Here is an 18,356-nt window from a genome sequence, read left to right as displayed (position 1 = left end):
TGATTTATTAGTGGTGCTTTTATTCAAACAAGCTTTACAAATAATCCAGGTTCAAATTTAAATCACTACCCCAGGGAAATTATGGCTACCAGTTTATGTATGTGAAATGCTGTATGCATGGTTTATACATGTGGCCCCTTGGTATTTGTTGCCAGACATGAGTTGTTTGAGCAGCGCAGCCATGCTTTATTAGGAACATTGAGACTAACAGCAAAGAAAAGCTTTCAACTAAACACAAAAAGTCATGGATGGTGACCCTGGTGCATCATGTAGACATATCTAACCTTAACAAAACCCCTAAAATATACATATGCATGTTTATAGCCTAGAGGAAATGCACTCAGTTGTCAGTCTATAAGGTAGCTAAAACTATCTAATACAGCAGACTTGCAGCAAATCCTGTCTTCATAAAGTTTTTCACAGAAGTGTTTATGGTCAATTTTGGAGGTTGTAGCATGTAGTGCTATTGAAAAATAATAGAATCATGTTCATGTTTGAAGGCTGTTGAAGTTTGTTGTCATTCTGAGTTGGAAATTAAATAAAAACACTTCACAAAGGTAGGACACGGTGTAATACGGCAGTCCTGAAATAAGTTCTAACTGCATGCAACAAAATCATCTGATTCCATTGTTTCCAGTTTCAGCTGGGGGTATTATATAAACTGTCAACTGAGTATATTTCCACAACAAGTCACTTCATGAAAAACTTTTCTCTGTACAGATAAGGATAGTGTTTAATTCACTTTGAAAGTTGGGTGAACTGTTCCTTTAATCTACAAGCGAGTGAATAGATAATGACTGAATTTTCATTTTCGGGTTAACTTTGGTAGTCCACAAAACATTTCTGGCGCTCCACAGCAAAACATCGCTGCAGCATTTTCGTAAACAACTGACTTGTTTTAAAACGTCCCAGAACAACCCATTAAATTACTCCATACAGCTCGTCCGGCACAATAATCCAAGTCTCTGGAAGCCCCATGATCCCAAATTGATTTGAAAAGACATTATTCATATCTTTTTCTTTTTTTTTAAAAATAAATAAAACGGTAAAGACTGAGCTAAAAACTTCAGCACACATCCTGTCAAAAATGGGTGTTAAAGCTCAACTGCACGTCGATCTTTTCAAATCAATCTCTTATTTGGGTGCTACCAGAGACTTGGATTATGCCAGACTAGCTGTATGGAGCCATTTTATTTATTTTTAGATTTTAAATGCTTCAACTGTTTTGTAGTCCACAAAACATTTCTGAAGCTTCACAGCAAAACTTAACGTGACTTTCCACTGGCATTGGGGTGAGTAGATAATGTATGAATTTCCATTTCTGGGTGAGTTGTTCCTTTTTAATTCCAGTTAGGGCCATTTTCTGAAATTGGAGTTACCAGTTTAAGTCCCCAGACCAGCTGGGAGACACCTGGCTAGGGTCAAAGAATGAGAGGCTTGTCACTTCCCTGTCGCCTTTGAGCAGTGCTTTTGATACAAGGTCTGTCAATTGTGAAATGTAAAGCAGGACATTTCCGAATTACAACACTTATTTCCAAAGGACAAGTGTCCACTGGAAGGCTAAGTGCAATTTATTTGCCAAGACCAGCTTTTAAAAGTTTTGAGTTTTGAAGCTTTTGTCAAAGCCCATTACATATCAAGTGTTGGTTTGATTTCAGAGTCACATCACTGATCTTTCCCCTATAGGTTTCATCAGTCATAATGTTGGGGAACCCTTTAGAGAGAAGGAGGGCGGATGAATTATAGTGAGCTACAAGGTTCAGAGTTGCATGGCTGTGACCCCACGGTCATCTGATTTCATGATTAAACACTTAATGACAAGAGCAGATTTGTGCCAAATAGAAAATAAAGATTTTTAGTTTGAATTAACACCACGAGACCAGATGGGTGTATGCCAGTGTCAGAAGATGATACAGTATTTACAGTGGAGAGGACCATCTGTACAAGCTGGTAAGCGAGGTGAACGTGCTGGGTAGTAAGGTAAGCGAGGAAATGTCACATTACAACATGGTGATTTAGTCTGAGTGCTTCTCACAGAACAAATGACCACAGAGCCTCCAAGCTGCTTCTCCCTTCCATTTTTTTCCGTTTCCCATCATCCATTTAGTCTTTTCTCACATGTAGTCTTCTCCTTTTAGCCTTTTTCTTCACTCCTCCTTTATTGGAGCATGTCCACAAAAGCATCAAACTCGTCAATGTTTTTCTCATAAACAGCCAGTTTCTCTGGCAGTGAGTCCTGCACAAGAGAGTACAAATCACTGTTACTATGAACATAGTTGCAGAACTGTTTTTTTAACGTGAGAAGTTAAGATTTTTCAAATTAAAAGAAGCAGTTTACCAGGTCATCGGCCATTGACTGGGAGCTGATGTGTAGTGAGAGACTGGCCAGCTGAGGAGGGTTTTGAAACTCTCTGTAAAAAGTGCCCAGATCCATCGGCAACAAGTCGTCTTTAGAGAAGGCTGGACGCTAAACACAGAGGCAGACGGAGAGACATTGTGTACACTTTCACAAAGTTATTTTACATTTTTATACACATGTAAACTCCTTTATGATTTCTCTGGATAGAGGGTTTACCCGGGACAGATTTGAGAAACAGAACTTTGTATTAAACTACATTTCTATCTTTTGGTGTTTAAAGTTAAGTCCCTGAAGGGTGGTATTTTTGTTGAACTTTGGAATCTTTATTTTGAACAAAAGTCACAAATCGACCCAGTGGCAGGCCTTATGAATAACTCTAACAACCACACAGAAATAGCCAATCTTCTCACTGATGGTCTTGTTTGCTTATGTAGGTCATATAGAGGCATCAATATTAAATTGAGAGTGTTTCATAACCTGTTTAAAGTTACAGTACTTGTAGTATGTTTAAAATGCTTAGTGGAAAACATGTACAGTAGAGAGTGGGCAAAAGAGAATAGAGCAAATATCACGTACAAAGTCGACCATGACAAAGTCATCCTGCGGCCCGGATCCTTCTGAGCCCTGAGAGTGGAGGCTGGCCTGCAGGGGTGACGGGCAAGGAGGAGAGTCTGGTGGTTGCACCTGAACACACACATACAGATACTATCCCAACTGGAGAAAACTTGTGTCAGCCTAAAACGTCTTTATGTGCGAGACCAAACATTATTGTCAATTCATTTCAAGACAAACCAAAGTATTCTGCTGTATGAGGACAGTTACCATGGGGTCATTTTCCTCAGAGTCCAGGCCTCGAGGAGCAAATGCAGCAAAGGGCAGGTCCAGACTGGCTGCTGTTATCTACACATACACACAAAAGATTCATTTAAGTGACAAAAGCTGAACCTAGCTCCTCTTTTCCTCTATTCTGATCATTTTGGGTTTGTAGACATTTTATTGAATGTCACTTAACAATTGCAAGGATTACTGTAGCAGGAAGGAACAAACACTCCTGTGTGCGTGACATGTGTGATTTACCTGTGTGCTGGGTTTATTCACAAAGGCTCCAATTTTCCTTGTGAACGCATTAAGAGACTCCACAGGGTCAGAGGGAGAAACGCTCCTCCTGCCCTCATCCCTCCTTCCGTCTCCACTCTGTGACAGGCTGTCATCATCACCACTGGAAGGAGAGACAGGAAGTTGCATCAAGTTTAAATTCATACCTGAAGACAAAAGTCTTAGAGGTTTTAGTCAGGGATAAAATCATTGGCCAAAAGAAAAAAATAATCATAAAACATCACACCAAGTTTAGATATTCATATTCAAACTTGCTGTCAGGAGAGAATTACATGCTGCCAGGTGTGATAGGGGCGTGTTCTACTGTAAGATGGGCATCAACTCCATGAACTGGGTGGGTAGGAACCAATACAACCCCGCCTTCTTTCCCACCATGCAACATCTGAGGAAGAATAACAGAGCAGAGTTAAAAAGACTAGATAACTAAAACAGATTTTTAAAAATCTAGTTCTAAAAGACAAGCTTGATTATCCTATTGATAAATTGCTCTTGTGACCAATAGGATAAGGATTACACTTTACACATTAAAGTGTGTTTACAGGGCTCAAGGAAAACTGTTGCATATGTGAAAAGAAATCGTATAAAGCCTTGTATGGAAAATGCATGTAATCTAATAAATTGTCCCCAGTGATTTCACGTAGTCGCTAAGCTGTATTGTGGGTAACGTAGGTGCAAGGTTAGGTGTTTTTAAACTGTCCATAATCAGTCCAAGTCCAATCAGTTGTTACTGGCAGGCGTTTTCACTTTTCCAGCAGTTGGAAAACAACAGGGGAGACTTGTCTTAACTCTAAAAAGCTGCTGCATTTATTAACTGACACTGTGACCTGTACTCTACATTACTGGCAGATTAACAATTTATACAAACTGCAAACCTTTTTTTTCCTCTGCTCCACTTTGCTTTCATCATCTCTTTTCAGCTGCTCGCTTACTATTGCTCTACCACTTAGTCGTTATGCTTCAGCACACTCTCTTTTGCTCGACCACACAATTGCTACACTTTACTACAACAAGGAAACTAGCTTTACTTGAGAAAAGGCTGCAGGCAGCGAGACAGAAGACTGCTGAGAAGCCGGACGTGAATTCCTACTTCAGAGCGCAGACAACAAGAAGACTCTGGCTGTTTGGACTGATGTTGGCCATGATGTAGCATTTTTTCAATTCAGTTCACGTCACAGTTTTGCCAAAGGAGCAATTAGTCCAGATATTTGGACAGCAGGTGGACAGGATGGTGGACAAGATGGTGGACCTGCTCATGCATGCACTACACAGTAGGCAGCGACTTAGATCGGGTAGTGACAAGTTAGTTTACAATGAATGATAAAAGGTTTTTAATGTTCAATTTTGTAATTAGGGTCCAAGCACCAACCATACCTCGTGAAAATGTACATGTTTTATGGTTCTTGGCCATAGGCAGGGAAAATGGCTCGCTGTCTCCCCCTTAAGAGCAGTTCTGATGGCAAGTTTCACCTACACCTACAGTTTCACACACACCATGATGACCAGAGTCATAGAGTTATAGTCATTGCGCCACCTACTGGCCAAATGAAGTAATCTTTTCATTATGATAATCACTTGATTTCTACATTTTCATGGTGTGGTCTACCCTTGATATACAGTACTTGAACATAACATGTTATTAGTGAGTGTTCTCTAGTACCAAATAGTGAATACAGGCAATGACACTAACAGTTTGGCGACGACAGCAAGGGGAAGCTTTACTTAAATTCAAAATGACCAAACAATATTTATGTTTAAATATTTAATATTAAAGATATCAGGACTGATCAAACAAGGCAGTTAAATTCTGTGTCATTCTTTCTGTATCTGACTTATTTTTAATCTGGTGTTGTGTTGGAAGACTCATTGATATTTGTGCAACACTGGATGCAGGTTAAGGTCAGTAGGTGACATTGCAGGAAGCACAGTTCAAAAAGGAGGGCAACATTATTCAACCAGGGAATAGACTTTGCCACAACATCGGCACGTATCTTATATCTCATCAATAACGGGATCACAGTTGTGATTTAAAGTTTGGGCCCCAGAAGATTTTCCAATTTCAAATTGGGTCACGTCAATCCTAAATTTGGGAATGGCTGATTTACTAAAAGTTTCTCAGTTGATTTTTCCAAAAATGACAAATTATAATTAAAATGACAATTAAATGACAAACACTGTGATAGAGAATTTTACCCATTATGAAATATCGTCTTTAAAAGACTAAAACAAAAAAAAAATCATGGTCCCTAGGCTGCATTTTTTTTTAATACTTGTTGGTCAACATATCACAGGTATACTTGTATGTATCAGGGTATATGGCTGTACTGTGGATCTGGAAGTGAACTGACTGGTGTATCACCTGGTTTGGATTGGCAACAGGATGACAAAGCTCAGCAGCCCCGGCTGGAGCTGGAGGCTGGTATGATAACCTGGAAGTATACAGCTACAAAGAAACAGAAGGAAGAAGAGGAAATGTTAACCACAAAACATGGAGGCTTTTTAGGTTTAACACTGTTCTGTTAGAACATCAGTGCTCTTGAGATGGGTCAAAGATTATTGATTACTAAGATTACTACTGTGGTACATGTTATGGAAACAATAAACATTTTGATGAAACAGGTGGAACACAATAAAAAAGGATGATGTTAAAAAATGTTCCCTGATGCAACTGGCAAACAGGGTTCAAACAGCTTTTTTAGCGTAAAATTCATGCACTTTCCAGGTTTCCAGGTTACTAAATCAAAAATTTCCAGACTCTCAAAGCCTTTATTATTGGGATGGTTTTGCTTACGCAAATCGAGAGTCTAAGGACAGAGGATGTTCACTGTAGCGATCGCAAAGCCCACTGAGGCAATGTGATTGGGATTTTGGGCTATAAAAATAAAATTGATTTCATCTGATTATTATCACATCTAAATTTTAATGAGATTGTGAAAAACAAAGTTTACAATTGACTTTATACCCACAGCAATAAATGTCATTATCATTTTGTTTTGTTTTTAAACCAGCTTTTCATGTTAAGTTTGACTGTATGTTTTGATCATGATTGCATGCAATTTTTAACACCAGTGGACAACAAATGTGACGACAGGATCCTTTCATTTAAAATAATAAAAGAATTTTCAATTACATGAGTGATTATGGAGATGAATCACCAGATTATGTTGACATTCTCTCCTGCAGTATGTTCAAATTCAAGCATATTCCTAACCTTGAAAACATTATGTTGTAAATAAAGCATTTTCCAAACTTTTGAGACTTTCTACAAAACCTGGATACAACAAGAAGCAACACACAACCCAAAACAAATTAGAGATCTGAGTGATCAACAGTGCTGTTCAGTTGAAGGTGTCTCACACACAGTCGCACTCTCAGTGGCCAGTATAAACTCACAGTGTGAGTGACAAGTCCAGGAGCCAATGGGAGCTGCACATTGTCCAGGGGGACGGGCTTAGACAGCTTTGAGGGCGAAGGACTCAGAGTACACACACACTGAGATAATGCAAAATGCACACGCACATACACACACACACACACACACATAAACATAGAATAAAAGAAAACAGGAAAGAAGACAGACAAAGAGAGAAGAAAAAATTGAAATGAAAAATAGGTATGAAAATGAAGAGGGCCACAGGATAAAGAGACAGTAAAAAAGAGCAGGTGAGTGTGTCCTCTTACCTGAGAGGGAGGGGAGGTGGAGAAGGAGGTAGTGCAGACCTCCTGTGAATCCTGAACCCCTACAAATGGTCCTCCGTCCTCGTCATCTGGAGCTCTGGACGCATACACACAAAACACATGTTGTAATTTAAATCATTCATGTCTTTGACACCGTTCTGGATGCTAAAAGCTCCAGTAGGAAGGCAGAAATGTTATAAACTAAACAGAATCTCCCTTTAGATTTAGTCTTTAAAACCTATATACACTGTTTTTGTTTTATATATTATGGAGAGAAAAAGATCTCAGGAAGGGTCTTTGTACTAAATGGAGTTGAAAATGAAACATGCTTCAAAATGCAGACCCAAAAACTGATGCATCATGTGTGACCTCCAAAGGATGAATTACATCACCAAAAGCTCTTAAGGGCCATAAGCACTGAAAGCATCTGATGTGCGCATTTTGAAGCACATCTATTGTTTTAAATGGCCAAACATTCATCAAAAGCATTTTGAGGCACGTAAAACTGCCTTGACGCTTGTATTTTGGAGCATCAGATGAAGACTCAGTAAGTAAGCTGCTTTTCTGCAGCCACGGTGCCCGTTTGGAGAGATGGAAAAAACATAAGGAGAGAAAGTGGGAGGGACACAGAGAGGAAGAGATATCACAGCTGACATGCACCGCTGCGCCCTGTGAGGACACACGGCTATGAAATCTCTCATCAGTCACAACCAATATCAGCTATTATAAGTATTTATTCCGTAGTACTGAGGTAAATGTAATAATTCTCTGTGGGGAGTGTGAGGAGACAGGTGGAGCTAGGAGACTATTAGTGATCTAAAGACAGAGGGGTTAGGTGGTTATGCATACACGCACGTGTATGTTTTTTGGGGGGGATCCTTGCGGACACTGAGGTCACTATAGAGGAATATGAGTAATACATATAAATAGCAACTTTTCCCCAAAAGAGCAACAGTACAACAATAGCTTATTCTATGGTGTTGGCACTTCAAATCTGATTCCTGCAGTGCACAATAAGAGCGTTAAATAGCACATCTCAATTGAGGCACATCAATTATGGCTTTCAGTGTGTCTTGGCCTTCAATTGTTTGTGAGGGGCCAGAGCAGCAGCAGCAGCTACATATCTGTGTATTTGCTGGTTGTAAGACTTTGAATGAAGTTGTGTCGATAAGTATAGCATTTTAATTTCAAAATGAATGTTTGATGTCATCTCCAGAGCTTTGCATAGCTACCTGTAGTTGCAGGGCTGTCCCATGTTTGCAGGACGTTGGCTGCCGCAGGGAGGATCCACAAAGTGATCCACAATGATCCCCATGATAGGAGCAGACCGCTCAAACTGTCTGCAGAAGACACAGATCAACAGTTGACTAGTTATTCTTATTTTCGACTTGTCTCGACCACAGAGCTGTGAAGCAATGAACCACAATGTTAATACCTTCAAATTCATAAAAGTAGAGTTGCTGCAACAAATAACTGATTAATCAATTAGTTGTTATCCATCAAATTTACTGCCAACTATTTTGATAATCGCTTAATTGGTCCGAGTCATATTTTAAATTCTCTGGTTCCAGCTTCTTAAACGTGACTGTTTTCTGCTTTCTATCCTCCTTGATGACAGTAACTGAGTATCTTTGGGCTGGGGACAAAAAAAAAAACATTTGAGGGCATCATTGAGCATTGGAAAACACTGATCGACATTTTCTGACATTTCTATAGATAAAACAACTAATCGATAAAGTTAGATAAAATTAATCGGTAGTTGCAGCCTTACATAAAAGGGTCAAAAATTAGAATTAAATAGGTTTCCAATTAAAATAAGAAGACTGTGTTGTTTCTCATGAAGTGTGTTAATTACCTGTTGGACATGAACGCCAGGTTGGTGCGGTAAGCACATGAAAGTGTGACTGTGCCAACAGGGGTGCCAACGACACCAACACGTACTGTCTGAAACCCTTCAAAACAAACAACAACCTATTACTATTACAAAGGCTGTAGAGTATATTTGTACAGTATTTTTTGTTTGATTTAATGTTTAGATGTGACTTGCATCCAAGATTATCAAAAGTGAAAGTTATTTCATTTGGTTCCTGGCCAGTTTCGGGTATTTCTTTATGTAACGAGCCCCATAGGGGAAAAACATTTTTTTAGTTTACAGTTACCTTCTCCTAATCCACTCAGCTGGACTTCCCCAAAGTAAATCCTGGACATGAGAGAGGCAGAAACAGATGCCAACATGTGTCATACATTAACTGAATGTTAACAGACTATTCAAGTATTTAGAATGAAAACCAAGGCAACATTTTCCAGATTTTAAAAACTGTAGACCTGATAAAGAAGGAGCTTAAGTTGACTGACTGTTAACAGGCAAAAACAGCTCAAATGAAACCAGTTCAGCTGTGTGCAGACACACAGGAAATAGATGAAAACATTAAACCAGCCGTTTACCCAACAGGTGGATTCCACTCACCTGTATAATATTACGTAGTCGTGTCCCTGCTTTCTAGACAGTTTATAGGCCGGTGTTACTCTGGTAATAGCCAGCAGAGACTTCAGAAGGACAGACAGACGATTGTAGACTGTATATGACACCTTGATGTCCTTATCACACCTACAGTAGAGACAGACAACACATCGACTCATTATAGTTCAGCAGGTGGTGGTAATTCAGTGAAGCCCACAGCAACAATATGGCACAGAGAAGCATTGATCACATGTGCTTCAGATGATGAAACAACCACTACAGGACAGTGTAGGGGTCCATTAGCTCAGGTAAGGATTTGCGGTCCTCCAGGCTTATCCACCCTTGACCATTTGCACAGTGAAACAATTAAAAACACAAATAAATCCACTCACTTTTCATTCATCTCTAGGCACCAAGTCTCTAGCTCCATTGAGTCACCCTGGGTGAGAAAGACAGGAAAGCAAAAATTGTTATTATTATAATAATGTTTTTAAACATACAAGAGTAATGAGTGACTGTTTACAGTGTATGTTTCAGACTCATACAGCAACAAAGACCTCACCGTCCTCTCATACTGTAGTTTATAAAGCAGATAGCTGCAGTCATTACTGGTTAACCCATATTTCAACAGAGCTTCTGTTACATTTTCTGCATGGTTTGAGGTTCTCTGGCTAAAGAGTCATTTTTACAAAAGAAGAAAATTATGAGGAATATTTTACCTCTGATGTCTTCAGGGAGATCTCGACACACATGGAGCGCCCAATGCCTGGGAGTTGGCCAGCCAGTGCCCTCTTGGCTTCATGAGTCACCTCAGGAATGTCTTTGATGGCCAAATTAAACTAGAAGAAAAAATGATAAACTAAATGATATATTCTTTAAAGAAGAAACCAATAATGTAAACCATATAGACATATCGATGTGAAGATCTATTTTGAACTGTAAATCCAATCAATCATTACAACAGCAAATATTAAAAGAATGACTTAATTATTTTACCCAATCGGAGCCGGTAGGTGATGAGGACGATCGAGTGCAGATCTTCTCTCCAAGACGAGCCTGGACAATCACCTGGACAGTCTACAAGAAACCAACCAAAACTGTTTTGACAGCCATATCCAGAGTAACATTACTTGTGGAAAGACATATTTGCTGTTGAATATTTTTAGACATAATTTTCAGTTTGCACCAAAAATAAAATATATCTCCATTGAATTGGTGTAGAGGCAGAAATATCTGTGATACGTATCACACAACAAAACAAAAATTAAAAATGTTGCTTCATGAATGTTGCATATATTGATGAAATAAAATTATAGATCCACTGGAGATTGAAACTTTTATGTGGTGTCATGCTTTAATTGAATGTTAATATGGCATGGCAAATAAAAAAATGAAAAATGGCACATCATATCAAAAAGGTTGAGAAGATGTTTTTTATGAATCAACCTTTTAAGAAGAAGAAAATATCCCTTCAGAGAGCTACAATTGCCAATGCTACAACCAAGTCTGGAAACATTAGCATACTGGCTATTTACCTTCAAGGCAAAGAACTTAATGAACTTGTCCAAGTCTTTTTTATCCTGGGGACTCAGGCCACTGTCCATGTTGTCACGACCCTGCAATAAAACAAAATAACCGATTGGAGATGAGCACTACTCCCCACTGTGATTCTGATCCATTCAAGCTGTAAACACGTTTAGTAGCAGTAATTTGAGTAATTATTATTTCAGCTTGCCATTCAACCAAAAGAATAAGATTATTATTCCAGTTGAGGAATGTTTTCAGCAGTTTAACATTATGAACACAGATTTATTTTGCCAATAAAACCCAAATTGTCAAAAAAAAAAAACCTGCCGCGAAAAAGGGACTTTCAACCACAATACATTTACTCCTACGTGTCTTAAACAAAATACAGATGTCAATTATTATTATAATTAAGCTCAATTTTGCCATAACAAACTATTTTGACTACATAAAAACAATGTTTTGCTAAATACCAATTTAACAATTGCTAACTGGAAGCAATGTAACGTTACAATATAACGAGAATGTCCCTTCTACATTAACAGAAAATAAATTCCGTATATCACAATTGATTTTAAACCCCATATGACAACTGTTTGTGCTACTAGTTAGCAAGTGAGGCCTCCATGTTTACATGAATGTTCCGAATAAGGTTTGGAGGTCATAATAAACTAGACACTGACAGTCACCTCATATATTACACTATACAGCCAGGTAAATTAAAAACGTACAATAGCGCAGTTTTATAGACAATAACTTAACGTTTATGCTTCTCAAATGGGAGGCAATGGAAAGGTGACTCACTCAACAATGATTAGCCTATGGCTAATGTTAGCTAGATAGCTAAATACCACGCACTTTCGCGTAATCACAAAACAGTAAAACTTACATTAGCTTGTCTCTCAACAGCGTACCTTCTATGAAACACAAATTAATTACTAACGATGACATGCAAGGCCGAGTTTCACAAACATTTACACGCCCAATACAGATGTATACAACGTCAACAGCGGCTGTGCGACTTCACTGTTTATTTTCTCCATGTCGACATATTTAGATAGAGGCACTTTCACAAAGGCACTTTCGTTCATTTTTTATGCCTGTAAAATGTACAGTCAAAATAATACTTGACCTTACACGTTTAACAATAAAATACAAGACAAATTTGACCATGTGTGCACCAAACTATAATTTATAAAACAAACGCATAGCACCATTTCTGGTGTCGAATGTGCGAATGCGCGTGGCAAGTTGGGTATTCATCAGGATTGTTTTGGTCGAGAAATGCTGCATGACTTCCAAAGGTAATAGCGTTTTCCTTTATAATAACGACAACAACGACAACAACAATGATAACAATAATAATAGCAGCCATAAAGCTACTCGTTAAAGCTCAAATGCAAGGTAGCTAGCTAGCTAATTAGCACGTAGGCTTGACTGATGCAGATAGACCTGTGGACAGGTTTTCCATGCTAATAATAACTTTCTACAATTGTTCAGTCAGCGAGGGCTGTATAGGCATTCTGAAAAATAAAACAAAACAGTAACACTCACTATGGGAAATATATAATTATAAAAGAGAACTAAACTAAATCTAATACCTGGAGGAGGTGGCGGAGGACAGGATGCTGGCAAAACTGCTGGCTATCATGGACAATGTCTCTCACCCCCTCCACAAAACTCTGGACAAGCTTAAGAGCAGCTTCAGCTACAGACTCACTCAACCTGCTGCCTAAAGGAACAGCACAGGGAATCATTCCTACCTGGTGCCAGCAGACTTTTGCGCTTTAAATTATTATTACTGTCAATAAAACTGCACCTAATGCTCCTGCACCTTATGTTCCACTTACCTTTACTCCTCCATACCTCAGCATTTGATTTTATTTACCTCAGCATTTTCATTTATCTTATTTTATATTTTATATTTTGTATAAAGTATTTTATTGTTTTTGTATATTGTATATAGTACTTTAGTGTTTCTATATTTGTCCTATTTTGATTGTATTTGTACGTGAATGTACCAGCTGCTATGATAACCTAATTTCCCCTCGGGGATTAATAAAGTTATCTATCTATCTGTCTATCTATCTGTCTATCTGTCTATCTATCTAATAGAGCAATGTATACAAAGTATTTGGGTTACAGCATTAATAGGTTGTCAAAGTCATACAAGCACATCCACAGTATTTGTGGAAGAGAATGGAATCTTTGTATATATAAAGTGTAGACATATGCTACTATAATTGTTAAATAAGAATATAAAAAGAAGCTTGTGATGAATTTATATTATGTATTAATGTAAGTGTATTATTACTCACAGCATGGCGATTCCTATAGCCATCTTGGACTGTGATCTACTCTTACATGGCCGAGGCCACAAGACCCTGGACCGCTTTAACCTGGACTCTGTCTCAGACAATTTCCTACTCACACAATTTGGCTTCCCCAGAGAGTTTATCCTGTATCTGGTGGAATTACTCAGAGAGGTGAGTATGCGCCAGCTACCTATCCCTTAAAACGTGTGTGTCTACAAATCTACAGGTTCTCTGTACTATGAATTTCTGTGTTAGGCTCTCTGTAGACGTACCCAGCGGTCCAGAGCCATCAGTCCTGAGGTTCAGGTGTTGGCTGCTTTGGGCTTCTACACATCTGGCTCATTTCAGACATCTATGGGAGATACTATAGGGATCAGCCAGGCGTCAATGTCAAGATGTGTATCCAATGTGACCAGGGCCCTGGTGGAGAAAGCTCCCCAGTTCATCACGTTTAACAGGTATAATACCATGCTTCTGGGTATCTTTTGTTATCATATCACGCTGCATATTAAAAACAATAAGACAAGGAAGAAAAAATACAGTTACAGCAATAATGTTTCCCAAACAGAGACCCCTCCAGCAGAGAGCAGTCCTTCCAGGAGTTTCAGAGGGTGGCAGGATTCCCAGGGGTTCTGGGGGTGCTGGATTGTGTTCAGGTTCATAATAATACATATTATTAACATTTTTGAAGACTATAGTTTGCAGGTACCAGCCTAGCTGATCAGTCCTTTTCCTTATCCTTTTCCCTTCACCTGCAGGTCACCATCAAAGCTCCAAACAGTGAAGACTCATCATATGTGAACAAGAAGGGCTTTCACTCTGTGGGCTGTCAGCTGGTCTGTGATGCCAGAGGGTTGTTACTCAGTGCAGAAACCCACTGGCCAGGTGGACTCAAAGACACAGATGTTCTAGAAAAATCTGCTCTCCACAAACAGCTGCTGGACACAGAGGAAGGCTGGTTGCTGGGTGAGACAGGGACTTCACACTGCCTACATCATTTTGCTGAGTCTGAAAATGTCAAAAAAAGGAATAAACCCCTTTTCTGTTTTCTGTTTCTTAGGTGACTGTCGCTATCCGCTGAGGAAGTGGTTGATGACCCCGGTCGACTGCCCAACATCCCCTGCAGAGATTAGATACAATCTGGCCCATACTACTACACACGAGATAGTGGACAGAACCTTCAGAGCCATTCAGACCAGATTCAGATGTTTGGACGGCACAAAAGGATACCTACAGGTATTCTATTCTATCCTTCTCTAGCCCTCCATATTGTAATCTATCATATTCTATACTAATGTGTATCATTCTATTTGATTTTATCCTGTTCAGAAAATCCCTAAACTTAACTTTAAAAAGAAAGAAAAAGATGACTTATTGTCTTTTTTTCCTACAGAAATGATTTGACATTCATTCATGTATAACTATCTTTATTATTATATTCTCAGGGCAGACTGATTATGACTGTCTTGCAAACTGATTCCTCAACATGATCAGATGTGTAAAAGCTTAGCTAACCTCACCCTTCCAAAAAACCTAATATGAAAGTTATATTTTGCTTTTTGAGACTATAAATGGAATAATAAACGGAATGGTATTTTTGTCTGATAGAATTAAACCAGCATCGGACTAACAGCAGTGTCATCCGTCTCTGTTGCCATCTCTGCCCTGCTTTCCACAGTATTCTCCAGAGAGGAGTTCGTCCATCCTGCTGGCCTGCTGTGTTCTCCACAACGCCTCCCTGCAGTCTGGATTAGACGCCTGGACTCTGGAGAGAACAGACCCTCTGGAGCAGCCCGAGAGCCTCGAGCAAAGGCCTGAGGACCGCGACAGCCAGGCAGAGGAGCTCCGAAAACAGCTTATACTCAAACACTTCAGCTGAGATGTTGGCGAACTCTGGAGTTCTCCTTTGTTGTTGTCAAAGGGGGTCAAGAGTGAATTAAAGGTTTCATATTATGCTGATTTCATGGTTAATTTTTAAATGCTTTAATGTTGAAAAACTGTATTTTCACATCAGCTCTGTCTGTGTTTTTGCCCCAACTACCATGCTGGGGGTGTGGCTGTATAGTTGTGACATTACAACCTTACAGAAGTCCTGACAGCTCATATGAAGGCTCAGAATACAGGCTGGATACCTTCACAATACATAACCTAGCCCTGCCTTATAATCAGAAAGGGGAAGGAAATCGTACTTCCTACAATATGGGACCTTTAAGACTGGGACCAGAACCAACCAATGCTTGACATAAAGGCCACATTTAAATCAAGAAATTGCACAGACACAGTGTTGCTGATGCAGTTTTTTTATATTTTGCTGGTTTCTACTCTACAAACTACACTAAGATAACATAGTTATATATGGAGTAAACATGCAAGATGCTATACAACAAACCAAGACAACATTTTACCAAAACACATTTCAAGTAACTCCCTGGAAAGTTTGGAAGGAATAATCAAGGTTGGAATAATCAAGCACCTCCTGGTCTTTTACAACTACTCAAACTGTGTGCAGCTGCTGTGTTGTCAAGGTTTCATTACAAGTGAAAAAAGTCACCCTCTTTTTTTAAAATCTCTCCCACTTTCCATCTTCCTTTCCCAAAATATCGGCTGATTTTCTCCCATTCTCCTTTTCCACATGAATTCCACAGGTTAAAACCTTGGACTATGTCACAATACAAAAACAAGGCCCTTATTTACAACAACTGCACACCATGTGTCATTATTTATGTACATCGGTGCATTAGGACTGTTAAAGGTGAGAATGACAGGATGTTTGTGCAATGGGCTGCAGTCACATACATGATGTTTTTGTGTTCGCTTAGCATGAGGGACACAAAATGAAATAGATAAAGAGACGAGTAAGAAAATCTGTGTTCATGGTGATGTTTTGGGGATCAAATTCTGTGTTTGACTATTTCTTCAGGGATGTGGACTGGGCAGTGAAATGTCTGTTTTCATAGCTTCATTTGAAGGAATATCATGACAGTTAAAACAAATGTTTCAAGGATGATAATGGTCATGATCATGTGGTGAAGAAATATTGACTTGTTGTAAATGTCCTGGTGTTCCTTTAAATTGTGATGATAACAAAGCTAGTGGTGTTTTACTTCCTGCAATGTATTAGTCCCCTGATTGACTTCATCAATATATACACACTCTCTCACACACAGTTTTCAATGTTTCCTCCACTGCTTGGTTTAAGGTTATAGGATGCATTTATGACAAAATATTATCTACATTAAAGGTGCAATATGTAAGAATTGGCCACCTGTATTTCAGTGAAAAAAGTTTTTTTCAAGTAAGTTTTCTACCCAGGAATGTTTGAAGTTGGATAAATATTATGACAAACATGGTTTCAATTATGTTCCACTTCATGTTTTGTGTAGAAGACAGTCATGTCAATTAAGTCAAATGTCAAAATAAGTGAGGCGCCTGGACAGTGCACTAAATTAAGTTATATTTCAGTGAAAAAGTATTTCCAGCAAGATTCCTACCAAGGAATGTTTGAAGTTATATCAATATTATGGCAAACATGGTTTCAATTGTGTTTCAAAACTCACTTATGACCATTGTGAGCATCTCAGCGAAAGAAGTGTCTTTTTGCACAAGTAAATTAAGATCTATTTCAGTGAAAATTGGTATATATCAATATTCAATCAGGATATTGTTTTCAAACCATTTCACATTTTTTGTTAAAATAACAGATGTCCACTTTGCAAAAAAGATCAAAGGAACTCCCATGTCTGACTTAAAGCATTTGAAAACAGTTCAAAATTGACCAGAGGTCATCAGAAGTGCTCCTCACTCTGTAACAAGCACATTTTTGCCCCTTATTATAAATAATGCTGCATGTCAGTAATTGAAGTTTGTTCAAGCAGGTTACTGCCAAGAGAAGTATAAAGTTATGAAGCTCAGCTCAAATTCAATCAGGAAGACTCTCTTTTCATTCACCTCTCTCCCTGCTCCCTCCATTCACCTCACATGGGTGTTTCTTCATATATTCTCTCTCTGATTGGTTAAATGGAGACATTTAACAAACCAGATTATGTCACAAACACTATCAGCCAATCATGTCTCTGCTGTCAAACTTTAAACTGCTCTCCTCTGCTGTCAGTTGTAATTTCTGGCATTCGCGCGACCCTCCTCCAGCTCTTCATCCAGTGGCTAGGTTCTACTCACCAAATTCAACTCCCCGTCATCAAATCTCCAGGATCCTGCTTCCTCCATCACCACCACCAGTGTCTAGTCTGCATCGGAGTGTTTCCTATTCTATGCACAGCCTCATCACCTCCCCAAAAATATACTTCATAATGATAGAGTCTAACCACCACAGACTTCCTCATTCTCTTTGTATAAATGGCAATACATCTTCTTGTTCACGCAAAGAAATTATGAGTCTCTCCTGTTTGAAATATATATAATACCAAATATGGGTTCAGTTGAGTTCCACTTCATATTTTGTGTACAAGTCAGGAATGCCCATTTTCATTTATTTCTCTGGAAGATGAGCACTTTCAAACCCTTATTTTTAATTCAGCTGTATTTCAGAGACAGACACTCTAAAAAGCAATTTTCTGGCAAAGACATGCGTCAATTTATTGATTGATAAATATAATGGGAAACATGGTTTCCATTAAGGTCCACTTCATATGTGATGTCCAAGTCAGGGAAGTCAATTTTGAGATTTTCTCTGCAACATAAGCGACAAAAGCTGTGTTTCAGTGACTTGAGCTTTTTCAAGTAAAAATTTCTGCCAAGAACCGTGTAAAGTAGGGTCAATATGATGGCAAACATGGTCTCCACTGTGGGCTATCATGTGCCTTTTACTGAGGAGTGACTTCCGTCTGGCCACTCTACCATACAGGCCTGATTGGTGGAGTGCTACAGAGATGGTTGTCCTTCTGGAAGG

At 38.9% G+C, this 18,356-nt stretch overlaps 2 protein-coding genes across 5 annotated transcripts; one reads left to right on the top strand and one right to left on the bottom strand.

Moving 5' to 3' along the window:
* On the bottom strand, window positions 1–12,200 carry atg13 (ATG13 autophagy related 13 homolog (S. cerevisiae)). 4 transcript variants are annotated; one of them, XM_073462349.1, is made up of 18 exons: window positions 12,050–12,131; window positions 11,147–11,227; window positions 10,608–10,688; window positions 10,331–10,450; window positions 10,004–10,050; window positions 9,618–9,758; window positions 9,310–9,350; window positions 9,006–9,102; window positions 8,383–8,490; window positions 7,154–7,247; window positions 6,866–6,964; window positions 5,832–5,915; window positions 3,748–3,857; window positions 3,437–3,578; window positions 3,182–3,259; window positions 2,936–3,043; window positions 2,339–2,467; window positions 2,076–2,236 (listed from the first exon to the last, which is right to left on the bottom strand). In XM_073462349.1, the coding sequence occupies exons 2-18, from the start codon at window positions 11,213–11,215 to the stop codon at window positions 2,159–2,161; spliced, it is 1,626 nt and encodes a 541-aa protein (XP_073318450.1). In that variant the 5' UTR covers window positions 11,216–11,227; window positions 12,050–12,131; the 3' UTR covers window positions 2,076–2,158. The 4 variants fall into 4 exon arrangements, with proteins under 4 accessions (XP_073318452.1, XP_073318451.1, XP_073318450.1 ...); XM_073462348.1 differs by having other exon boundaries at window positions 12,025–12,113; XM_073462351.1 differs by lacking the exon at window positions 6,866–6,964 and having other exon boundaries at window positions 1–2,236; window positions 12,050–12,200.
* A 181-nt stretch (window positions 12,201–12,381) lies between these two features.
* Window positions 12,382–16,712, top strand: harbi1 (harbinger transposase derived 1). The gene is made up of 7 exons (XM_073462203.1): window positions 12,382–12,439; window positions 13,456–13,621; window positions 13,706–13,908; window positions 14,019–14,106; window positions 14,209–14,416; window positions 14,511–14,686; window positions 15,129–16,712. Exons 1-7 carry the CDS (start codon window positions 12,420–12,422, stop codon window positions 15,327–15,329), a joined length of 1,062 nt encoding a protein of 353 aa, XP_073318304.1. The 5' UTR covers window positions 12,382–12,419; the 3' UTR covers window positions 15,330–16,712.
* Window positions 16,713–18,356: the final 1,644 nt, after the last annotated feature.

This window comes from Pagrus major, chromosome 24 (assembly GCF_040436345.1).
Source record: "Pagrus major chromosome 24, Pma_NU_1.0".
Lineage (NCBI taxonomy): Eukaryota > Metazoa > Chordata > Actinopteri > Spariformes > Sparidae > Pagrus > Pagrus major.
The sequence above is the reverse complement of the archived record's forward strand: the minus strand, read 5'-3'. Positions and strand labels throughout refer to the sequence as shown.

Excerpts from the sequence above, each read along its gene's own strand:
- atg13 (XM_073462349.1), bottom strand. The coding sequence starts at position 11,215 with ATGGACAGTGGCCTGAGTCCCCAGGATAAAAAAGACTTGGACAAGTTC. Across the intron at positions 10,689-11,146 it reads TTAAGTTCTTTGCCTTGAAG|ACTGTCCAGGTGATTGTCCA; the intron begins GTAAATAGCCAG and ends GGTTTCTTGTAG. Across the intron at positions 10,051-10,330 it reads TCTCCCTGAAGACATCAGAG|GGTGACTCAATGGAGCTAGA; the intron begins GTAAAATATTCC and ends TTTCTCACCCAG.
- harbi1 (XM_073462203.1), top strand. The coding sequence starts at position 12,420 with ATGCTGCATGACTTCCAAAG. Across the intron at positions 14,107-14,208 it reads GGGTGCTGGATTGTGTTCAG|GTCACCATCAAAGCTCCAAA; the intron begins GTTCATAATAAT and ends CTTCACCTGCAG. Across the intron at positions 14,687-15,128 it reads GCACAAAAGGATACCTACAG|TATTCTCCAGAGAGGAGTTC; the intron begins GTATTCTATTCT and ends TGCTTTCCACAG.